Consider the following 18,555-nt stretch of genomic DNA (forward strand, 5'->3'; position numbering starts at 1 on the left):
AGCTGCCACTGCAATAGAAAGGTGAGGAAACAGCATCTTTTGGCAGGGCTGGTGCCTGCCTTGCAGCATATACAGCTCACCTCCCAGCGTTTCATTCTACCAGGAGCGCCCAGGGCCCGCTTATTTTGGCGAGGCAGTCGTGAAGCCAACGACACCACTAACAAGCAGTAACCTTGCGTGTGTACCAGTCACAGAGGAGGTGCTTGGCCAGGCTTTGATCCTGTTCACACTAGCGTGTGTGAATTCCCCCACCCAATGCCTTCAGTGGGAATGCTCAGATGCTTTGCCAAAGTGCAGAGCACTGCTCTTTTTTAACTGTTTTTCTGTAATGGAACAGCCAGTGTTTTTATAAAAATTGGGGTAGAGACCACAAGCTGACCTCAGCTGCACTGAAAAGGGAGCTCTGCAAGCTTCCAAAAGTAACCCTTCATTCTTACCAAGCAAACTTACCCGTTCTGCTGCTGGGACCCAGAACTCCAGTCTGTCTTTCTAACCCACCCTGACTGCACAGTGTGAAACACTTGGTGTACTTACTAGTGTTCCTGACCTCAAAGGGACCAGCACAAGTGGTGAGATGAAAGCACGCACGTAACCCTAGCCAGCAACTGCAGAAAGGCTACAGGGAAGAAATACCTTTAATTCCACATTTTATGTAGACAAATGACTATATTTCATAAAACAAACACTTATTTTTGCTGGCAGAAATATCTACAAGTTCAGGAAAAAAAACACCCTCTGAGCATTGATTTTAAAAAGAAGCATTTGAACTTTTAATCTCCAAATCTTAAGTGGACTTCATCCTTTGCTTGTTTCCTTGGAAGAAGTCAGCGGTTTGGGGCAGCGAGCTAAACATCTCTCAGTGGTTGCACTACAGGTGGCTTGCATCTTTTAATGCCTGAAGTCCAGTTTCAAGCTTAGAATTAGAAATACGATACACATGGCTTGCAGCATAGCACATTTCTCGTCTCATTTCTCCAGGGGTGCATAATTCAAAAGCTTCTCAATCAGATCCACATGGGCTAGGAGCATTCTGCGGCAGCAGTATCTCTTCAAGCCAAGGGCATCCAGGGCATCTCTATTAACGAACGAGAACAACAACAAATAATAAAAAAAAAAAAAAAAAAAAGAAATGAGTCAGAACCACTTGTAAGTGTTCCTAAGCAACATACTGATTACTCTGAGTTTAGTCATAGAGGAAAACTTGTTTGCAGTTTAAACCAAGAAATTTAGCATGTGCTGTTAATGTTCTTTTCCATTTGCTGCTGTTGACAGGGTGTTTGCCTGTTCTCCGGCCCGCAGACGCACGTGATCTTCTGTAAAGATGGAATCTAGCAGAGGCAACTCCCAGACTTTCAGAGGTAAGTCTGGAGAACTCCCACAGGGACAGAACTGTAACAGAACAGATCTTAAGAATTTCTTCTTCTGAACTAGTCCTCTAATGTGGGCACACTTGGTCATGGGAGCAAGGTTAAGTGAAATCAAAGTATTTTGGTTTTAGAAACAAGTTTCTGGTCTTCACAGCTGGAAAGCAACTTGAAATACAGCACATTTCTAACTCCAGTAATTTAATTACAGTGACTTAGTTTTCCTCCTACAAACACCAGTCTGTAGAAAATAGAAGAGCTGATCTGGGTAAAAATCTCATCAGTCAGAGGAGGCCTGAGTGTAGTAACGGGAACAGTTCTGAAACACGTGAAGTCATTTCCACCCCTGACATCCTGGACAGTCCTTAATTACCCCTGCTGGCTGTGGCTCCTGCTAGCTGTGTGGCAGAAGGCAGCAAACAGGCACAAGACAGTCTCCTGGCACGAGGAATAAGGAGTAGCGTCTCCATGCATTGTTATCTGTGCTATTCTTAGCATCTAAAAGTATCATTATAACACATCTGCTCTGTATAACGGAGGGTGATGCCTGCTTACTTCGCAAGATACATTTGTGATCTAAGGCACTTTAAGGGGGTGAGAGAGATTAAACTAAAATAACTCAAAATGCAAACTAATCCTTACGGATGCTAATTCTGAGGAAGGATAAAAACCGTTACAGATCCCATCTGAAATGGCATTCACTTGTAAAACTTGCCCCCCACAAACAACTAAGGACATGCAGACTGCTCAGGAAGAAGTCTTACAGTCCTTCCATGTAATTCCCCCTGAATGACTCCCCAAGATTCTTTCAGTGGGGTAGAAAATCCCTTTATGAGTCATCCTAGCCTAAACTGCTGCGCGTGTCTTCCATGGATGTCCCTATCAGACCTTTTATAGATGAGATGCTATCCAAGCTCTTTAGCACCAACCTATTAACCAGAAAGCCAGTCTGACACTCCTTCAGCATTTAACATTCATGAAATGTGACTCAGCTCGGATCTTTAGATTTATATCACGTAGGTCAACCATCCAGCATTTGATTAAAACAAATGAAATTCCTCAAAACTTGTAATTGTCTTGTTGCAAGAAGCTGGTAGATGCTTTTCTAAAGTATTAACGACTGAGAGGAGGCTTCTGCACAAGCTGGACCGTGGTAAAAGGTTGTTTGTCTTCATGCAGTACAGCCTAATTGCATGGAGTAAAACTCCTGTAGCTTCTCTGATGTCAGTTAGCCCTCAGACCTGTCAGCGGCCTCTCGGGCTGAAACAACAAGGCTTTCCATTTTAGTCCTGGCACTTGCCGAAGTTATTTAAGAGAAGTGTACGAACAGTCTAATTTTAAGAAAAGAATGTTTATAAATAATATCACGTGATACTTAAAACATTCCAAAACACTTGAGAACAAAACCATCTGATGTCTGTTGATACCTAAGTTTTAAGAGCTGTGTCTGAAAGTTCAGAACTTTCCAGAGGTGCAGAATACTAACATGAACAGAAACTGTAGAAGTCAGGCTATAAATTTCAGCAAAACACTACCAACACTTCAGTTGTTTTTCCCTTCTTCTCTAGCTTCCAAGTACTGAGGGGAAAAAAAAAAACTTAAAGGGACAAACAGAAAGGTGTTTTTTTTTTTTTTTTAACCACAAACTGATTGGAGAAGTTTATTTCTCTGTTTTTGTCCACTTATTTCTGAAGCTTATAATTAATGGTGGTTCTAGCACTGCACTGTAATATTTTAATGGTTCATCGTCTGCTGAGCTCTGCTTCTGATTTCACAATACCAGAACTACATTAGCTCAAATACTCCCCCCAGAATTACACCCGTGACCACAGCAATTGTTTTTGAGGTAAGCATTTAGAAGTAAGAATGGACTGCTTCCAATGCTCCCTACATAAATGCAGCGGAATGCTGAAGGTAGGAAAATATATTGAAAGGTAACTGGAAAGTAAGAAGTCACAAGTGGTACCAGAGCAGCTCAGATAAACTTCAGCATTAGTGAGAGCTGATTTGCAGCCTGTGATGTCTTAATGCTTTTAACTACATAAAGGAAAGACAACAAAAGGCTGGTGTAGGAGCTCAGTTCTAGGGCCACTTTTGTTCAACATTTCAGCAATGACCTGGCTGCGAAATGCATCCTCAGCACGTTCACTGCTGGCATTAAACTGGGAGGTGCTGTTGCCTCCCTGGAGGGAAGAGAGCCCTTGCAGAGGGATCTACATAGCATTAGACAATGAGAAGTGACATGAAGTTCAGCATAGCTAAGTGCTGGGTGTTGCAGGTGGGGTGAAGTGGTGCTGGACACGGGTACCCACTGGGGCGCTGGCACCTTCTCCCTGCTCTCTCCTGCCGTGATTCCCACTGGTCAGTTTTTCATGAAAAATATAAGTGGTGATGGGGACAAGTCATCTTTCCCTCTGCAAACTCTATATGAAGATTAATCATAACTTCCTAGAAGTTTAAAAGAGGCTTAAACCTCAAAGCTTTTCTTCTCTTCTTGTTCTGTGCTTCAGTGTCTAACACAGGACTCGGTTTTGTCAAAAGCCCCAAGAACATTTTCAAGATTTAGAGAAAAGGCAGTGAAATCTGTGTTGTTTATGCACATTCTGTAATTCAATACACGGCACTCACCCATTAAAAAAACCTGTTAGTGACCTTAGCTATGTGAACACAAAACAAATACTCTTTTAATTCTACTTAATGGTTTCAACATGATTTTGGGAAGTCACTCAGATTTGTGCCATGTTTTTTTCCACTGTTTTTATTTGCAATTTTTTTCCCTTCATACTTAAACTTGATGACAGTGTAAATATTGCTCAAGAACTACCTTTCACAGACCTGTCAGATGCAGTCCCAGCACTGCCAGACCCTCCCCGAACTATTAAAAGACAATTTGGGTCACAAAAAGCCCCCGTGGACTTCTTAAAATAGACATGTTAGGGTATTTAGGGCAGTCAAATTAAACAGGGGCTCCCTCCCCAGCACAAACCAGTGCTTTGAGATAAGGCTAAAAATCCTGGAGTAGCAAATATGAAATGCTTATAGGAAAACCTGAAAGGGGACGTGCACTGTGAGCAGCATTAGATACTCCTTACAATTGCCACTTTGCCTCTCCTATAAAAAGAGGCAAGAAAAAGTGATCCCAGCATAACGCTTTGGTGGTGAAGCTGACCGCGTTGCTTGTTTCTTCCTTTAACCTTCCCTAGGAGGTGAATATTTGAGGCTGCGGGTGCAGAGGTTACACTTGGCAAATCCCCTATTACCACCCAGAAGCATTCCCTAGGGACCTGGCTGCTTTTTATCCCCTGTTATGGGGTCTGACCCGTGGTTACCTGCTGGGCTCAGCCTGTGGCTGCAGCTTTAGCTGCCTCACAGCCATTTGGCGGTGCCGTGGCGCTGCAGAGGGTGAGCAGCCAGCACCCGAGTGTCCCCCCAGCACCCTTGGGTGCCCCCAGCACCCCCACGCACCCTTCGGTGTACTCGGCCTGCAGCAGCCCCAGGTAGGCCTCCCACTTGTTGCCCACGATCTTCCCGCACGTGAAGCACCTGACGGGGATGATCATCTCTGCTTGGCGCCTGCAAGGGATTCAAAGATGCACACACACAAAAAAAATAAATTAAAAAAACAGCAAAACCTTAAAAAAAGGACACAAGAAAAATTAAAATAAAAACACAACAAAACCTTAGAAAAGAGACGCACACAGAAACCTTAAAAAGTCCCCCCAAAGCAAACAAAAAAGGTAAAAAACACAAAAACCTTTAAACAAATTTAAAAAGCCCTAAAACCTTTAAAAAAAGGTTTTAAACCTTTTTTAAACCTTTTTTTAAACCTTTAAAAAAAGCGCCCTAAAACCTTAAAAAAAAGCCCTAAAACCTTAAAAAAGACCCTCCAAAAAAACCCTAGCCCCCCCAAAAAACCAAAACGTTAAAACCTTAAAAGAAACCCTAAAACCTTAAAAAAAAACTAACCCCCCGAAAAAAAACTAAAACCCTCCAAAAACACCTAAACCCTTCCCCACAAAAAACGAACCCCCCAAATAAAAACCTAAAACGTTAAAACCCTAAAACTTAAAAAAAAAAAAAACAAACAAAAAACAACACAACAAACAAAACCTAAAAGCTTAGAAGAAACCCAAACCCTAAAACTTTAAAAAAGAAAATCCCTAAAACCTTAAAAAAAATAAAACCTTTTTTTAAAAAAAGCCCTAAAACCTTTAAAAAGAAGAGAACTCCCCCAAAAAGATCCCCCAAGACAACTAAACCCCTCCAGAATAAACCCTAACCCCCCCTAAAAAAAACTATCCCCGCAAAAAACACCCCTAAAGCGTTAAAACCCTAAAACCTTAAAAACCTAACCCCGAAAAAAAACTAAAACCCTCCCAAAACACCTAAACCCCTCCCCCCCAAAAAACTAACCCCCAGTAAAACCCCTAACACGTTAAAACCCTAAAACCTTCAGCAAAAGCCCTAAGACCTTCAACCAACCACCAGACCCTATCAGCCCGAACCAGACCCCAGTGCCGGTGCCGCGCTGTGGGCCCGGGGCGGGCGGGGCGGGGCGGGGCGGGGCGGGGCGGGGCCGCTGGACGGCGCCCCGCGAGGCTCAGAAGAGGCGGCTCGCGGGGCGGGCTCGTGAGCGCCTTTCGCGTGTGCGGCGCCGGGGCGCTGGGAGCGACACAGCGACACCGCCAGCAGCGGGGGGACGGCAGCCCGCGGACACGGCACTTGTTGCGCCCCGGCACAACGCAGGTACCGGGGAGGGCTGGGGGGGGGGTTGGGGAGGGATGGGAGTTGGGGTTTGGGGTCCTGGGGGGGGGGATTTGGGGTCACCAGGGGGGTTATGGGGTCCCCAAGGGGGATTTGGGGTCCCGAAGAGGGGGTCTGGGGGCTTGAATAGACTGATTTGGGGTCGTGATAAGGGATTTGGAGTCACAAGGGGGGGGTTTGGGGTCCCAAGGAGGGGGTTTGGGGTCCCAGCCATCGCCCCTAGGGTCTGTGCATTGAGGCCCCAAAGGCCCTTGGGGTCCCCGTGTTGTGGGGTACGAGGGGCGGTGAGCCCTGAGCACAGCGCCGGGACCGGGACCAGCACCAGGAGCGGCCACTTCAGGCACCGTCCGCCCGCCTGCAGCCGAGGGATGCCTGCTGCGATGCTCCCAAACTTGGCGGGGCCAAGGGGCTGCTCGGCAGACCCCACACTGGAGCATAAAACCCCCCAGTGCTGCCCCTCGCTCTCAGCCCCACAGATCCTCAGGCAGAGCTGAAATTCCCCCAAACAGCCTTATTTCCCCGAGTTAACGCAGCGCATGGAGCCTTCGCCGCCAGGCAGCTGAATTATCGCGTCCCAGTGCCCGGCTCACGCTAACCCAGCTCTCCCGACTGCTCGGCTGCTGAGCGGCTGGAGGATCGACCCTCCGCGCCGAAACCTCAGCCCCAGCTCGACCCGTGAAGGAGCAAATAGTTTCCTTTCGACAGCCAGGGGCTTGGGGTTGTTGGGAGGCGTTCGCCCAACTCGGATCGCTAATGAAAAGACGGCAATTTCTGCAGTCCCGGGAACAATTCCACGCGGCTGCGAAGGGAGCGAAATGACTTGGCGTGGAGGGTGGATGCACTCCTGCGATCTGCAGATTAGTGTCATTACCGCTATTTTAGACCAGCGGGAGCCAAAGCGTCTTTTCTTTTCCTCCTTTGATTTCTTTTTTTTTGGGGGGATTGAGAATTCGGAGGCTGTGCTTTGATGCATTTTCAGCACCAGGGCTCCAAAGTAATTTTCGTGTTGAGCTGCGCAGTGAAAGGCATTTGTATTTGGAGCCGGGGATTTGCGAGTGGGAGTGAGAAAGAGGGGCTGTCACGGGGGCTTCGCAGCAGAGCCGCGTCGTTAGACCGAGGTCAGCCTCCTACAGCTGCCTGGTGCAAACGTGCCTGTTTGTTTGCTAAAAACAAAAGTGAATTTTAACTTTCAGACCTAGTTCTCAGATACAACTTTGCATCTTTTTTTTTGGAGGGAACTTAGCGCTGCTGTTGCATGTGAATTTGCGTCCTTTCTGGATAACCTGCATTGACTCGGTGATGGGTTTAACGACCTGACAGGTCTCCTCTGGCCACAGTTTCATTGATCCTAAAAAACATAAGGATTTTTATGATCTGTGACCTGGAGAGAGTGCTGCATACCGAGAACATCCTCTGCTCAGCTTCATGTATTCGCTGCTTAACCTGACCATTTGCCAAAACACAGGAGTCTGTCGGGGGGGAGAACTGTGCACGCATGTGGCTGTTAATGATCCCGGTGGTGTGTGGTGGGCTGCAGCTAACGCCAGTTAGGGTGATGGCTTCTGCTGCTTCGTCAGGAGCGAGCCCCGGTTTGTAGCAACTCCTTTGCTGCAGGTGAGCTGGGTGCTGCTGACACTCAGCTGTTGCAGTTTGGTACTTAGCACAGATAGGTCTCTTCAGCCTCCTTCTGAAGAGGAAGGGAACCTGGAAAACTGGAGGATGAGGTCTCTCTGAACATCCTCCTGGAGAAGAGCAGGGGTGGTAGCAGCTGGCGTTACCCCTAATCCCAGAGCTGCAGGGATCTTCCTTGCTGTGTCTGTAAGTTCTCATCCCCTTTTGGGTCTCTTGCTGCGTTGAGCAAGCAGCAGTCCCCACACCTCCGATTCTTCAGGCTTTCAGACAGTATCTGGGGGGCTTTGGGGGCTCCTCAACGCTGAGCAGAAGAGCCTCGCCTAGAACCAGCTGAGCTGGAGGTCTGCGCGCTGCTCTTCTGCCGTGCTGCCTTGTGAGGCTTTGTGGTGGGGCGCTGCTGATAATTTGCCCCACTTCTTGGTTAATTCTGCGCAGGCTTCTTCCTGTGATGTGGACAGCTTTTGAAAGCCTGGTATTTCTGCCCCACCAATGCTGTGTTAGCATTTTGGGGGGGCACTTAGGTGTACAAAATGCAGCTGGAGACGATTGTTCCAGGGCACTCTCAGCACTGAAGTCCCAGGCGTGTGACCAAGGGGTATGTCATGTCCTCCTCCCTATTCTGCCATCCCCAAAAAGTAAGGGAAAATATTGCAGCTTGTTTAAAAACAAAACAAAACCGCAAAACCACATGCAACTTGTCTTCCCCCTCGCCCCACTGAAATGACCTGAGCGACTGAACTCATCCTAAAATACTTCTCTAGTCTGAGTGGCCGTATGACTTCCTGCGCCTGGCGCTGGCAGACTGGCTCTCCTCTGACCTTATCGCTGGAGCTGGGGCTGTAGGAAGAAGTCGTGGGATCTCTGCCTCTGGGCTGGTAGCGTGAGAAACTGCTGGCGTGGGGCTGGGAACTGGTTTTGGTTGTGTTCTGGGGGCTGTGCTTGGTGAAGGTGAGGTATGCACCCCCTCTGGTCTCTGCTTCTCACCTGCGATTGTTTCTGTCCTTCTGGCTTTGTTCCTGCAGAGGTGCACTGAAGCCTTGGGTCTTCTGAGACCTGATTTGCCTCTTAGGTAGCAGTCGTGTTCAAGGACAATGAATTGCTGCTTAAATTGAAGGCTCTTCAGAAAAAATGTTCAGTGAAAGAACGTTTTTTGTGCCGTAGATGTTGACTTGCAACTTCCTAGAAATCTGCGTGTAGCTGTGCTGGCTCGGTTTGCAGCTGAGCGCTCTGTTTCCTGCCTCTTGCCGGGGTCACTGGGCGAAGGAATGTTATCAGTTCCCCTTCCGTCCCCAACTAACGCAGCGGAGCCATGTGTGATCGCAGAAGTTAGCGGTATCACGCGGATTTGGTGCTGTACGGCACGCGTTACAGCGAGCTGGAGTGGAGGAATGCTTAAAAAAATAAATTAAAAAATCCTTGCGTGAATGTTGAAATGAGCGATGAAGTTGGGTGTTCATTAGTCAGGAGCTGAAATGTGGCACGGAAAACTTAATGAGTAAATACTTAGCAGTGGAGAGCCAGAGGGAGAGGGAACATTTATTTAAAATATATATATAAGAAAAGATGAGGCTTGGCTGGGCTGCTGTTTTCTCAGCCATGTTCCCTGCTCCAAATCTACCAAATCCAGGTTCACTCTTGCGCTTCCTCTAGCCCAGGGTAACAACCCAAAGTTGTCACTCATCCTGCTCCATGCCAGGAAAAGGGGCTCCTGCCACAGTGACTCTGGAAGGACTTCCCTTCTTTCCGTAAAGTTTCCAGGATCAAGGAGCAAAGCCTGAGCTGGAACTTCTTTGCTTTGCCCTTGAATTGGTGAGTGGGCGGCTTTCTGTCCCCGTGTCCTCCCCCTGCTGCCTTGCTTGGAGATGGCTTCGTGTGCGATGATGGGGAGGTGAAGAAAGCCATGGGGGAGAGGCAGGGAGGATGGAAGGAGGAAAGAGTCGTCTGCCCGGTACAGCTCGGTGATGTTGAGTCCCCCCATATGCTGCTTAATAGCTGCTCAGGCCCCTGGATTTAGCGACACAAACAGAGAAGCTGCTAAGCAAGTGAGAACGAAGAGAACCGTCCCTAAGCCGGGGATGTGACTGCAGCTTCACGGTAATACCAGGCAAGCCTGATGGTGCTGATTTCATTAAAAGCAACATTCAGGGCCTCAAAGCAGGGTTTAATACTACTATATATTTTTTTTCTTAAATATGCTGACCTTATCTGGTAAGCCTGTAATATTTGTTGCAATGAAGAGCAGCTGCTGCATAAATACATATATAATATCAGTTGCCAATTCCGAAAGCTGTGCTGAGACCGTGACTTGTTTGAAGTGGGGTTGCTATTAAAAGGCAGGTGGCAGGATGTTTATTTTACACCTTGTTAATTGCTTGTTTTTCCTGCTGTAATTGGCTTCCTAATGGGGGCAGAATGCTCTTGGTTTTGCACACAAAGCTTCATTAGTGACAACCGATGGAAAGGATTCGGAGGGTGGGATTTGTATGAAACATATATATTGAGTAACAGATGTCTCTGCTAAACAGAGTGTACGAGGAAGTCCCGTAGATGCATCCAAAAATGCAAATGCTATTCCAGAAAGTGATTTAAGGTGTCCTTGGGCTGGATGCGAGCCTCGCTGCCTGTTACTGGGGAAGGGGGGCAGAGGTGCTGCTCCGTGTCACCAGGAGCGGGGTGCTGGGGAGGTGCTGGGGGCTCCTGGTGCACGTGGACTTGGGAAGATATCCTTAGGGATCTACGTGGCGTGCCTTAGAGGCTGCTTAACAAGCTCCTGTATCTGTAGATGTTGCTGAAGTGGGTGGGTGGGTATAATTTTAGGGGTGTGTGCATATATATATGTGAGTATCTAATGTGCATCTATATCAAATGAATACTGAAAAGGTAAGGTAGCCCTTCTAAGAAATGTCTTGTCATCCATAGCCCCCTGTCTCTTCCTGATAAGAGCACGGTTGGGATGGAGGAGGATGGATGCTTCCTCAGAGGCCAGTGTTTAACTGGTTTAGGACTGGTTTTAGTGGTCATGGTTGTTCTCAGCAAGGTTGCATCATGCTAAAAGTGTCAACCTTGGATTGATATACTTCATAAAAAAATAATGCCCGTGTTTTGTGCATACCTCACGGCCTAATTGAGTGCTTCTTGTTGGGGGGAGGTAATATCCCGAGGCAGCATTTTAATCAGAAAGATCACAGGAGCTGCCCATCAGCTCTGCTCTTCCCTGCAAGTGTCCTCAGATGACAAAATAATCCCCTTTCTTGGGATAATGCTTTTCATTTCTGCACAATCTTTCCTTCCAGAGCAAAGGACGGACTGTGAAGTCGAGGTGAGGGCATGTCAAGTATTAACATGTGAAGGGAGAAGCTCTGGGATGTTGTGCTCGCGTGGTGAAAGCAATATGTGCCTTCCTCTTCAGCTCCTGGGTGCCCTTTTCTCTGATGTGCTTCCCAAACTTGGCTGGGAACTTCTTTCTCTGGATGTACAAGCAGGTTCTCTGCCAACCCTGTCTTATTTAGAGAGACTGCAGCGAAGCAGCCCCCTGTCAGTAGGCTGCCCTGGCATCTGTGAGGCCCTGAACCCTCATGAGGAGGAATGGGGGATTTACTAAGCCTCATCGCTGAGGCTCCCATCAGTGCTGATGGATGTTTTGGACCAAAGCGCAGGAGAGCAGGCTGTGCTGAGGGCTGTCCTCTGGGCCTTGTGGCGATGCTTATGTCTGTATTTAAACTTGCTGCTTGGGTTTTTCCCTCTGTCTGCCTGCTAGCCAGCCTTGCATGGTGCAAGCCTTGGTGGGAGCAGGAATCAGGGGTGGCCAGGAGCTGCAGCAGATCCCTCTCGCCGAGTACCTCCTCTCTGATGGTGGCCTGTGGCGGCTACTAAAGGCGGCATCCCGCTGCGTTACCACCGCGCTCTCGCTTTCAAGTTGTGTTTTATGTGTTGTGAAAGGCTGTGGCTGTAGCCTTGTTTCAGAAGTGCCTGCCTAGGGACGGGACCGCAGCTCCTGATTAAAACCACCGGCTGGGGCGCATCAGCTCGCTGTGTCTGGGCTAAAGTGCTACGTGCGAGCTGGGTGTCCTAAAGCTGCCCCAGAGCTGCCCCGCCGTGTGCTGCCTTGTGGGGACAGATAATTATCCCTGAAGAAGTCCCCGTTGGCACGCAGAGCCGCAGCCCTCCCAGCGTGGACGTGGGGAGGAAGATGGGGCGGCTGCAGAGGACGTGCCGCTACCGCTCAGGTGAGTGGGCTGCCGCGCACCCATCGTTGTGCTGTGGCTGTTGAGCTGCTCCTCCTGAGACTAAAACCAGCCAAATGCTCTGTAGAACATGAAGAAGCGCTGCTTCTGTGCCTCCGATCAGATTCAGTATGGCTCTTGGTGCGTCCTTCGGGTGGTGAAGCCGCTCGGCTCGGCTCCTCGTGCCACCTGGGGCTGCGTTGTGGTGACGTGCTGCGGCTCGCGGCGTGCTGGAGCTATCAGGCTGCAGGGCTGGCAGCCACGGGGGTCCCGCGCTCGAGCTGCGGAGCCTCAAATGGAATTTCGCAGAAGCGGTGCAGTTTGTAGGAGTGAATTTCTTTTTGTTTGAGTAATGTGCTGTTTCTTTCCCTCAAGAAGCGTTGAGGTAATGTGGTGGCAGATCCGTGTGCTGTGACTGCTCTGCAGGAAGGAAAGAAATTGCTGCATATTCTGCGTGAAAGGCCAGGGACTGTTACTTTTCAGTGGGTAGAGGGGGAGAAGCCTTTACATTGCCGTGGCATTCTTTATGAATATGGATTTTGAAACTGTTTTGCTTGCGTGTGGTTTTCTTTTTCGTTCAAGAGCCAGTCCCAGCATTTTAATCACAATGCAGCATGGCAGGAGCAGCAGAGGGTTGGGGAACAGGGGGTGTAGCTGTGCTAGGACCAGGAGGGTTAGGGAGGGCCTCCAGCTTGCCGCAGAGATGCCCTGAGGCCTGCATGCTGTGCAGCAACGTGTTGGAGCTGGGCCTGAGCAGAGGAGAGCTAGCTTTCGTGGAGCCTTCCAGCAGCTCTAGTGCTCTTCAGCACGTGCACGGTGCTTGGGTATGCTGTGGCATAGCGGGGCAGATAGTCAAAAAGCTTGACTAAATGCAAGAGGCAAGACCAAGCTGATTTGTGGATGTCCTGGCTGAGGCGTGTTGCCTCCTTAACACTAGTAAGTCGTGGCACACATGGCATTGCCTCTGCGCAGCTAAATTGCAGCCGCGCGTGCAGCAGGGAGCTGTAATTCAGGAGCCTGTTCTGAAGGGCAGCAGCTCCTTTGTCTGGTCTGACACGCTGCTGCTGCTGTGCTCGCTGGTGGTGGTGTGAGGGAATAATAAAGTAAAGCCTTCAATCATCTGACCTGATCAGAGAGGGCTGTCTGTAGTGATTGATACGTCTTCTCGGAACAATAGGCTGCTGGAGCTGTGGCCGGGGACTGATGGCTTTGGTTGGGGTTTTGTGTTCCTCTTTTGATCTTGCTGCTCTTTACTTATGCCAGGTTGCAATTTTGTTTGCAGCTTGCCTTCAAATCCCTGCCTGATCTAAAATTGTACTTACATACATCCCTTCAGACTGAAAACAAGAGAATCCTTAAAGCTATCTGGAGAACAATTTTCCCTGTCTCCCTTAGGAGATTTTGAGGACGAGCACCCAAGCCCTCACCCCTCCTAAATCATCCTGATTCCTTAAATTGACTCTCTCCAAAGTAGGTGTGAAAATGTAAAAGCAAAGACACCTTCCACCTTTACGTGTCCCTGGCCTGATGAGTGGCAGGCTGAGCAAATGGACTTGGGTTCTCTTCCCCATACCCAGCCTCTTCTTGTGGGCTGCCTGTATGGTCTCGCTGAGCTCCTTCTCTTCTTTTCTTCACTTATGGCGTTTGCTGTTCTCAGTAAGAAGACGAAAAACTTAACGTTAAGAAAATGCTGTATTTCATGAGAGCTTTTTGTGTTTGCGTTGAGAGAAACCCCTGAAAATAAACTTGTGTGCAGTTCTGCTCGGCTCTGTAACGACTGAATAGGGCAGTGCTTTAGTGTTGGTGAATGCCAGCACACAAAGGATGCCACCTGTATGCATCTGGGCCAGAGGTGTATCTGGATCTATGTGCATTTGTGCAAAGGAAGTGTTTTTCTGCTTCCTTGAGCAACACCCCTAGTATATGGGGTCAGTTTAGAGCAGGGGTGCTCCATCTTAAAATGCATGCCAAAAAAATGTACTTTCCCTTCCATCCTGTTCCCCTTTTGGGGCTGCAGAACAAAATAGTATGGGGTTGAAAGCATTGCTCCTCCCTAGCCCATGTGCAGCTGCCTTGTGGATGGAGGAAGGGTCTGGGGAGCACAGGAGAGCCACGGCTGCTCTCTGAAGGTGTTTGCTACCTGGTATTGAGCAGTGCCAGGTCAGTGGCCTCTTCCAAGCACTCCGGGCTTCAGCCACAGTGGGAGTGAGCTGGGGCTGGGCTGCAGTGGCTCTCCCTGTGCTGCTACTGCTGCTTAGGCACCATTTGTCAGGGTGAATTGGGGCATCTGGAGGAAATGGACTGTGAGATGACTAGGACGCGTCTCTTGGACATGCAAGAAAATTTCTTCCTTGGAGAAAGGATGGTAAGATGCTTCCGTGCTAAAAAGCAAGAACTGCCCTAACGATCCTGCTCCCCTGCTAGAGGTGAGGACAAAAAGATCCGTGTGGTGCAGGCTCAGAAGTAGAAGAGGAGATTTCTTCATCGAGATGCAGCGGTAGGCTTGTGAATCATTTGCTTTCTGAAAGTCTTCTGCGATCTCTTACTGTTCTGCTGGGATTTTGTTTGTTTGCTCTCTCTGTCAGTAAATGACCATTTCGTTTTGGCAGCCCTACTGTTTAAATTATGGTTAGAGCCAGTCTTCTGTGGACCTGCTTAGCATCAGTTTTATTGCCTGCCTTCATTCCTGCCCTGCTGCGGGATTGTCATTGCAGTGCCTTTTGGGTGTCTACTTTGCTGGCGGCTGGTCCAGCTCCTAGGGCTTGAAAAGCTGTTTGGGGATTCCTCTGGGAGCCTTAGGGAGTTACTGGAAAGAAGTCAAATTCTCATAAGTTCCTGAGAAAGCTGTCATAAGCCTTGTGGCTGTTGGGTTACGGCCAGGCGCTTTGTTCGTGGGACCCATGGCGAGCCATTGCTAGACAATAAAGGTTTCAGGTTCCTTTGTTCTGCCTTATGAAAGAAGACCAGTTCTGGGCCAGCATGGCATTGTTTTGGTTGGTGCAAGAGCATGCAATATTCTCTATATCGAAGAGTTTTACATTTTAATAAGCCTTGCTTTTCTGGCTTCTTTTTTCCCTTTCCCTAGGGCTTTTTCTTCATGCAGCCAGTTTACCTGCTGCAGCCTGGCTCCGTCCTGGCAGTGATTTATCCAAAGCTTTTGCACCCAGTGGCTTTTGGCAACTGGAAGTCCCCATTGCCATGCAAAGTGCTAGTTTTGATGGCAAATGCTGCCATGGCAGAGCCAGCTGTGCTTTACTACTGCCTTAGTTATTTGTTACAGTGGGGAAAAATGGTTTTCATGACCCCTCCTCGTGGTATTTCCTTAGCGTGCGTCTATGTGTGTGTGTATATATAGCTGTAAACTCTGCCTGCTGGTAACTATTTCTGTTGGGTAGGCTTTTGTGTAAGTTATGGTTGGCTCTGACCCTGCATATTTGCTCTCCATCCTCAAGGCAGTTGCCAGCTTGTTGTCTGCCCCCAGAGAAAGGGGAGAAGTCAGACCGAGGTTGTGTTTGCCTCTCAAGTTTCCTTTGTGCTGCTGGCTCAGGACTTGGTCCTGCATTGTGGTGAATAGAGCTTGGTACCACCAAACTTTGAATAACTAGTGATGAAGACTTTATTTCTCGTGGGAAGGTGGTACTTCACCCAACGGCTTCCTTTCTGTGCATGTCTGTCTTGCTGCAATTGCTCTTCTGGGTTTTGCCCCATCCAGTTGCCCTACGTCCTAGCCACTTAGGAAAAGCGGTTGGATTCAAGTTGTCCAGAATGGTACAGAAATGTCAAGAATGTGCATTCCAAGTAATTTCAAATACTTAAATTTAAAACGAAGGGTGTTGGTGCATTGAAATGGTTTGATACATCTCTCTGTTTGGGACTGAGCTGGGATGGAATCCAAACCAAACCATGCGAGATCCCTGGAGGGAAAAGCGCAGAGCAAATTGGAGGTAGAAAAGTCAGCCCGAGCTTCGGTTTGGCTTTGTCTTTGCAGTCTTTGAATGTGTGCCAGCCGTGGATGAATGGCAGTAAGACAAATATTTAGGTGCTGCTGTACAGCCTATGGAAGCTTGTATTCAGTGACACGCTTTACAGATTTCATACTGGGTCTGAAAAATTGTGTTTCCATCAGAATCCGCATTACTTAATTTCAGCACAATGTTCTGCCAGCCTTGAAACGTGTCTGCATTTGCTTGCAGAGAGCTTGCTCGGATTCAGGGCTTGGTTCTGTTTATTTCTTTATTTTTTTATTTCTTGGCTTGCCTTCTGCAGATATAATAGTAATAATAAAAAGTCCCAGAAAATCCTCTTCAGTATGTTACTCGTACAGCTGATACGCTGATGGTTTTAGCAGTCACCGAAGGCTGTGGTGCTGCTTTTTTTTTTGTTGTTGTTGTTTTTTGAATTGAGAAATTCTTGAATTGAGCTTTGTAACATCTGAAAACTTACATGATTAGGACTATCTAATCAGGAGCCCTGGCTGAGAGCTGGAGTGTGAGGAGCGGTGTCCTTGGTTAATATTTTCTGTCTGAAGGGTCGGCGTGGGATGGGTCTGGTACTGGGCTGTCTGGGCAGGGCTGGGACCAGGACCGGGTGTAGCGAGGCGGTGATGGCAGCAGGGTGGGAAGATCCTCCCGTGCCTCGGCAGGGCGGGCTGCTGTGGAAATATGAGGTAACGGGGAGCTGGGAGCCGTGAAGGAAGCCAGGCAGGGTTCTGCTTGGATGTAGGGCTGCGGGGATGATGGGGGGTGAGGGCTGGAGAGTTTGGCTGTAGATGGAGCAGTTTTATCGGCAGCAGTGGTAGGTGTCTTGCAAAACTGCTGAGAGCGTGTGTAACGTGTATGCTGCTGTAGGACTACGTGATGTACGCCTGTAGAGCTGCCTTCGTGGTGTCCTGCTGCTACCCAGTGGATCAGACCAGCTCTCCTTCTTGGTTAATGCCAACGAAAATAAGTGAGCCCCTCACGACCTGCAAGGAAAGCAGCTGGGCAGGCCGGGCAGGGAGGCCGCGAGGCTGTCCCTTCTGCAGCCTCCCTACACACAGTCCCTGAAAGGGGTCCTTCTCCTAACTGTGGGCAGCGGGATTTTTATTTTTTCCCCCTCCTTTTCCCCGTCCCCTTCATCCCCAGTCCCTTCAGGCAGCCGTTAGCTGGTAGACAGCCCCAAGCAGGCTTCTGCTCGGGAAGGTGCTGTTTCCCTCTGCAGTTCATGGCACAGGAGAAGAGGGATTGCACATATGGTATTTTGTTCCAGGCGCTCTTTACACCCCTCCCATTTCATTTCAGATCTGTTTTCCTTTTTTTCCTTTTTAAAAGCTTTGCGGAGAAAAAGATGAGGCTCTAATGAATGCAGAAGGAGAGAGGGAATAGGAACCTTCCCTCTTAATTTTTTGCTGCTGTTATGTCACCGATGAAGAAGAACATGGCATCTCTGAGATGTGGAGCAAGTGCCTCAGCTCTGAGCTGCGGCATTGCTGGGAGGTGATGGCAGGGGTAGGGCTGGAGGAGAGAGGCAAATTCAGAGAAGCTGGGGCACCAAGCAGCGGGGAGCAGGGGCAGCACTTGACCCAGCTCGGTCCCCTGCCAGTTTCTTCTTTTTATTTTCTAATTCTGATAGAACAGCAGAAGAGTGGTTGAAGAGGGTTAGTAGGATCCTTGAATGCCACCTTCTGCTTGAGAAAAGATGTTGAGCATTGCAAGCTCCTTGATTATGCTCCCTCGTTTCATCCTGAAGTCGTGTGCTGTTGTCAGTGATCAGCACTGCCTCGTCACTGCTTTGCTGGGGTTTATACAGCTGCTCTGGTCTGAAGTTTTCTGCAATATTGGAAATGTTTCCCTTGCTTCCTCTCAGAGGAACATGCCTTAGGGTAGGGGGTGTTGGGGTGTGGGATCCCCTCATACTGCTTTCTTTGTCAGCAGTGTGCCGTGGCCTGCTTCTGGGAACACCCTTGGGTTATCAGAAGCGTTCACCTGTTGGCCAACCTTTTTTTTGGGAAGAGCGAGCTTATTTTATGGGATGTGAGGCAGAAAGTGTGAGTTCTGTAGCAAGGAAGTGAAAGAGCTGTGGCTCTGTCATGGTTTTGGCTGGGACAGAGTCAGTCTTCCTCATAGAGGCTCACACTGTCCCAGCCATAACCATGAAAGACTTGAGTCTTTTTTTTTTTTTTTTTTTTTTTTTTTTTGCCATGTTGCATCCACTTGGCTAACCTGTCTCCTGTGCTGTGCCTTCCTTGTTGCCTCTGAGTGTTTGAGCTGATACTTGGATGAATGTAAGAAAGTCACCACAGTGTTTCTGGGTTACAGCTGCATTTCTGAGCCTTTTGGCAGGGACGGAAACTATCCTGAAGTCTCTGGGATAATGATCACGGTAAGGTCAACTATTCATGTACTTGACCTATTGTTTTTTTTCCTGATGTTTGTCTCTTGCTACAGTGTAGTTGCTATTTCCAAAAATCATAGTCGTCTTAAAATGACAACTCAATTCAAGATAAAGCAGAGTTTTCTTTGCTGGAACTTGGCTGAAGGCTGCATTTGTCTTTGTTTACAACCCATGCCACATGCACAAAGTTTGCCCTGCTG

The 18,555-nt window shown here is 48.5% G+C and overlaps 2 protein-coding genes across 9 annotated transcripts in view; one reads left to right on the forward strand and one right to left on the reverse strand.

Annotated features, from left to right (window-relative positions):
* Nucleotides 1–617: 617 nt before the first annotated feature.
* POLR2L (RNA polymerase II, I and III subunit L) lies at nt 618–5,915 on the reverse strand. Of its 4 annotated transcripts, none has more exons than XM_082761016.1 (3): nt 5,815–5,915; nt 4,830–4,937; nt 618–1,075 (listed from the first exon to the last, which is right to left on the reverse strand). In XM_082761016.1, exons 2-3 carry the CDS (start codon nt 4,922–4,924, stop codon nt 967–969), a joined length of 204 nt encoding a protein of 67 aa, XP_082617142.1. In that variant the 5' UTR covers nt 4,925–4,937; nt 5,815–5,915; the 3' UTR covers nt 618–966. The 4 variants fall into 4 exon arrangements, with proteins under 4 accessions (XP_082617142.1, XP_082617140.1, XP_082617141.1 ...); XM_082761014.1 differs by having other exon boundaries at nt 5,836–5,914; XM_082761015.1 differs by having other exon boundaries at nt 5,847–5,907.
* A 75-nt stretch (nt 5,916–5,990) lies between these two features.
* Nucleotides 5,991–18,555, forward strand: part of TSPAN4 (tetraspanin 4) — a 400,378-nt gene continuing 387,813 nt past the window's right edge. For 4 of the 5 annotated variants that reach the window (XM_082761010.1, XM_082761011.1, XM_082761007.1 and 1 more), the window contains exon 1: nt 5,991–6,110. The gene's annotated coding sequence lies outside the window, so the exon portion shown is untranslated. The remainder of the gene's footprint in view (nt 6,111–18,555) is intronic. The other variant, XM_082761013.1, reaches the window with a different exon arrangement.

This window comes from Aythya marila (assembly GCF_965140915.1).
Source record: "Aythya marila genome assembly, chromosome: 5".
Classification (NCBI taxonomy): Eukaryota; Metazoa; Chordata; class Aves; order Anseriformes; family Anatidae; genus Aythya; species Aythya marila.

Bases quoted from the DNA above. Each gene is read 5' to 3' on its own strand.
- POLR2L (XM_082761016.1), bottom strand. From the start codon at position 4,924: ATGATCATCCCCGTCAGGTGCTTCACGTGCGGGAAGATCGTGGGCAAC. The intron at 1,076-4,829 runs GTGCGTGGGGGT...GTTCGTTAATAG, and splicing joins CAGGCCGAGTACACCGAAGG to AGATGCCCTGGATGCCCTTG.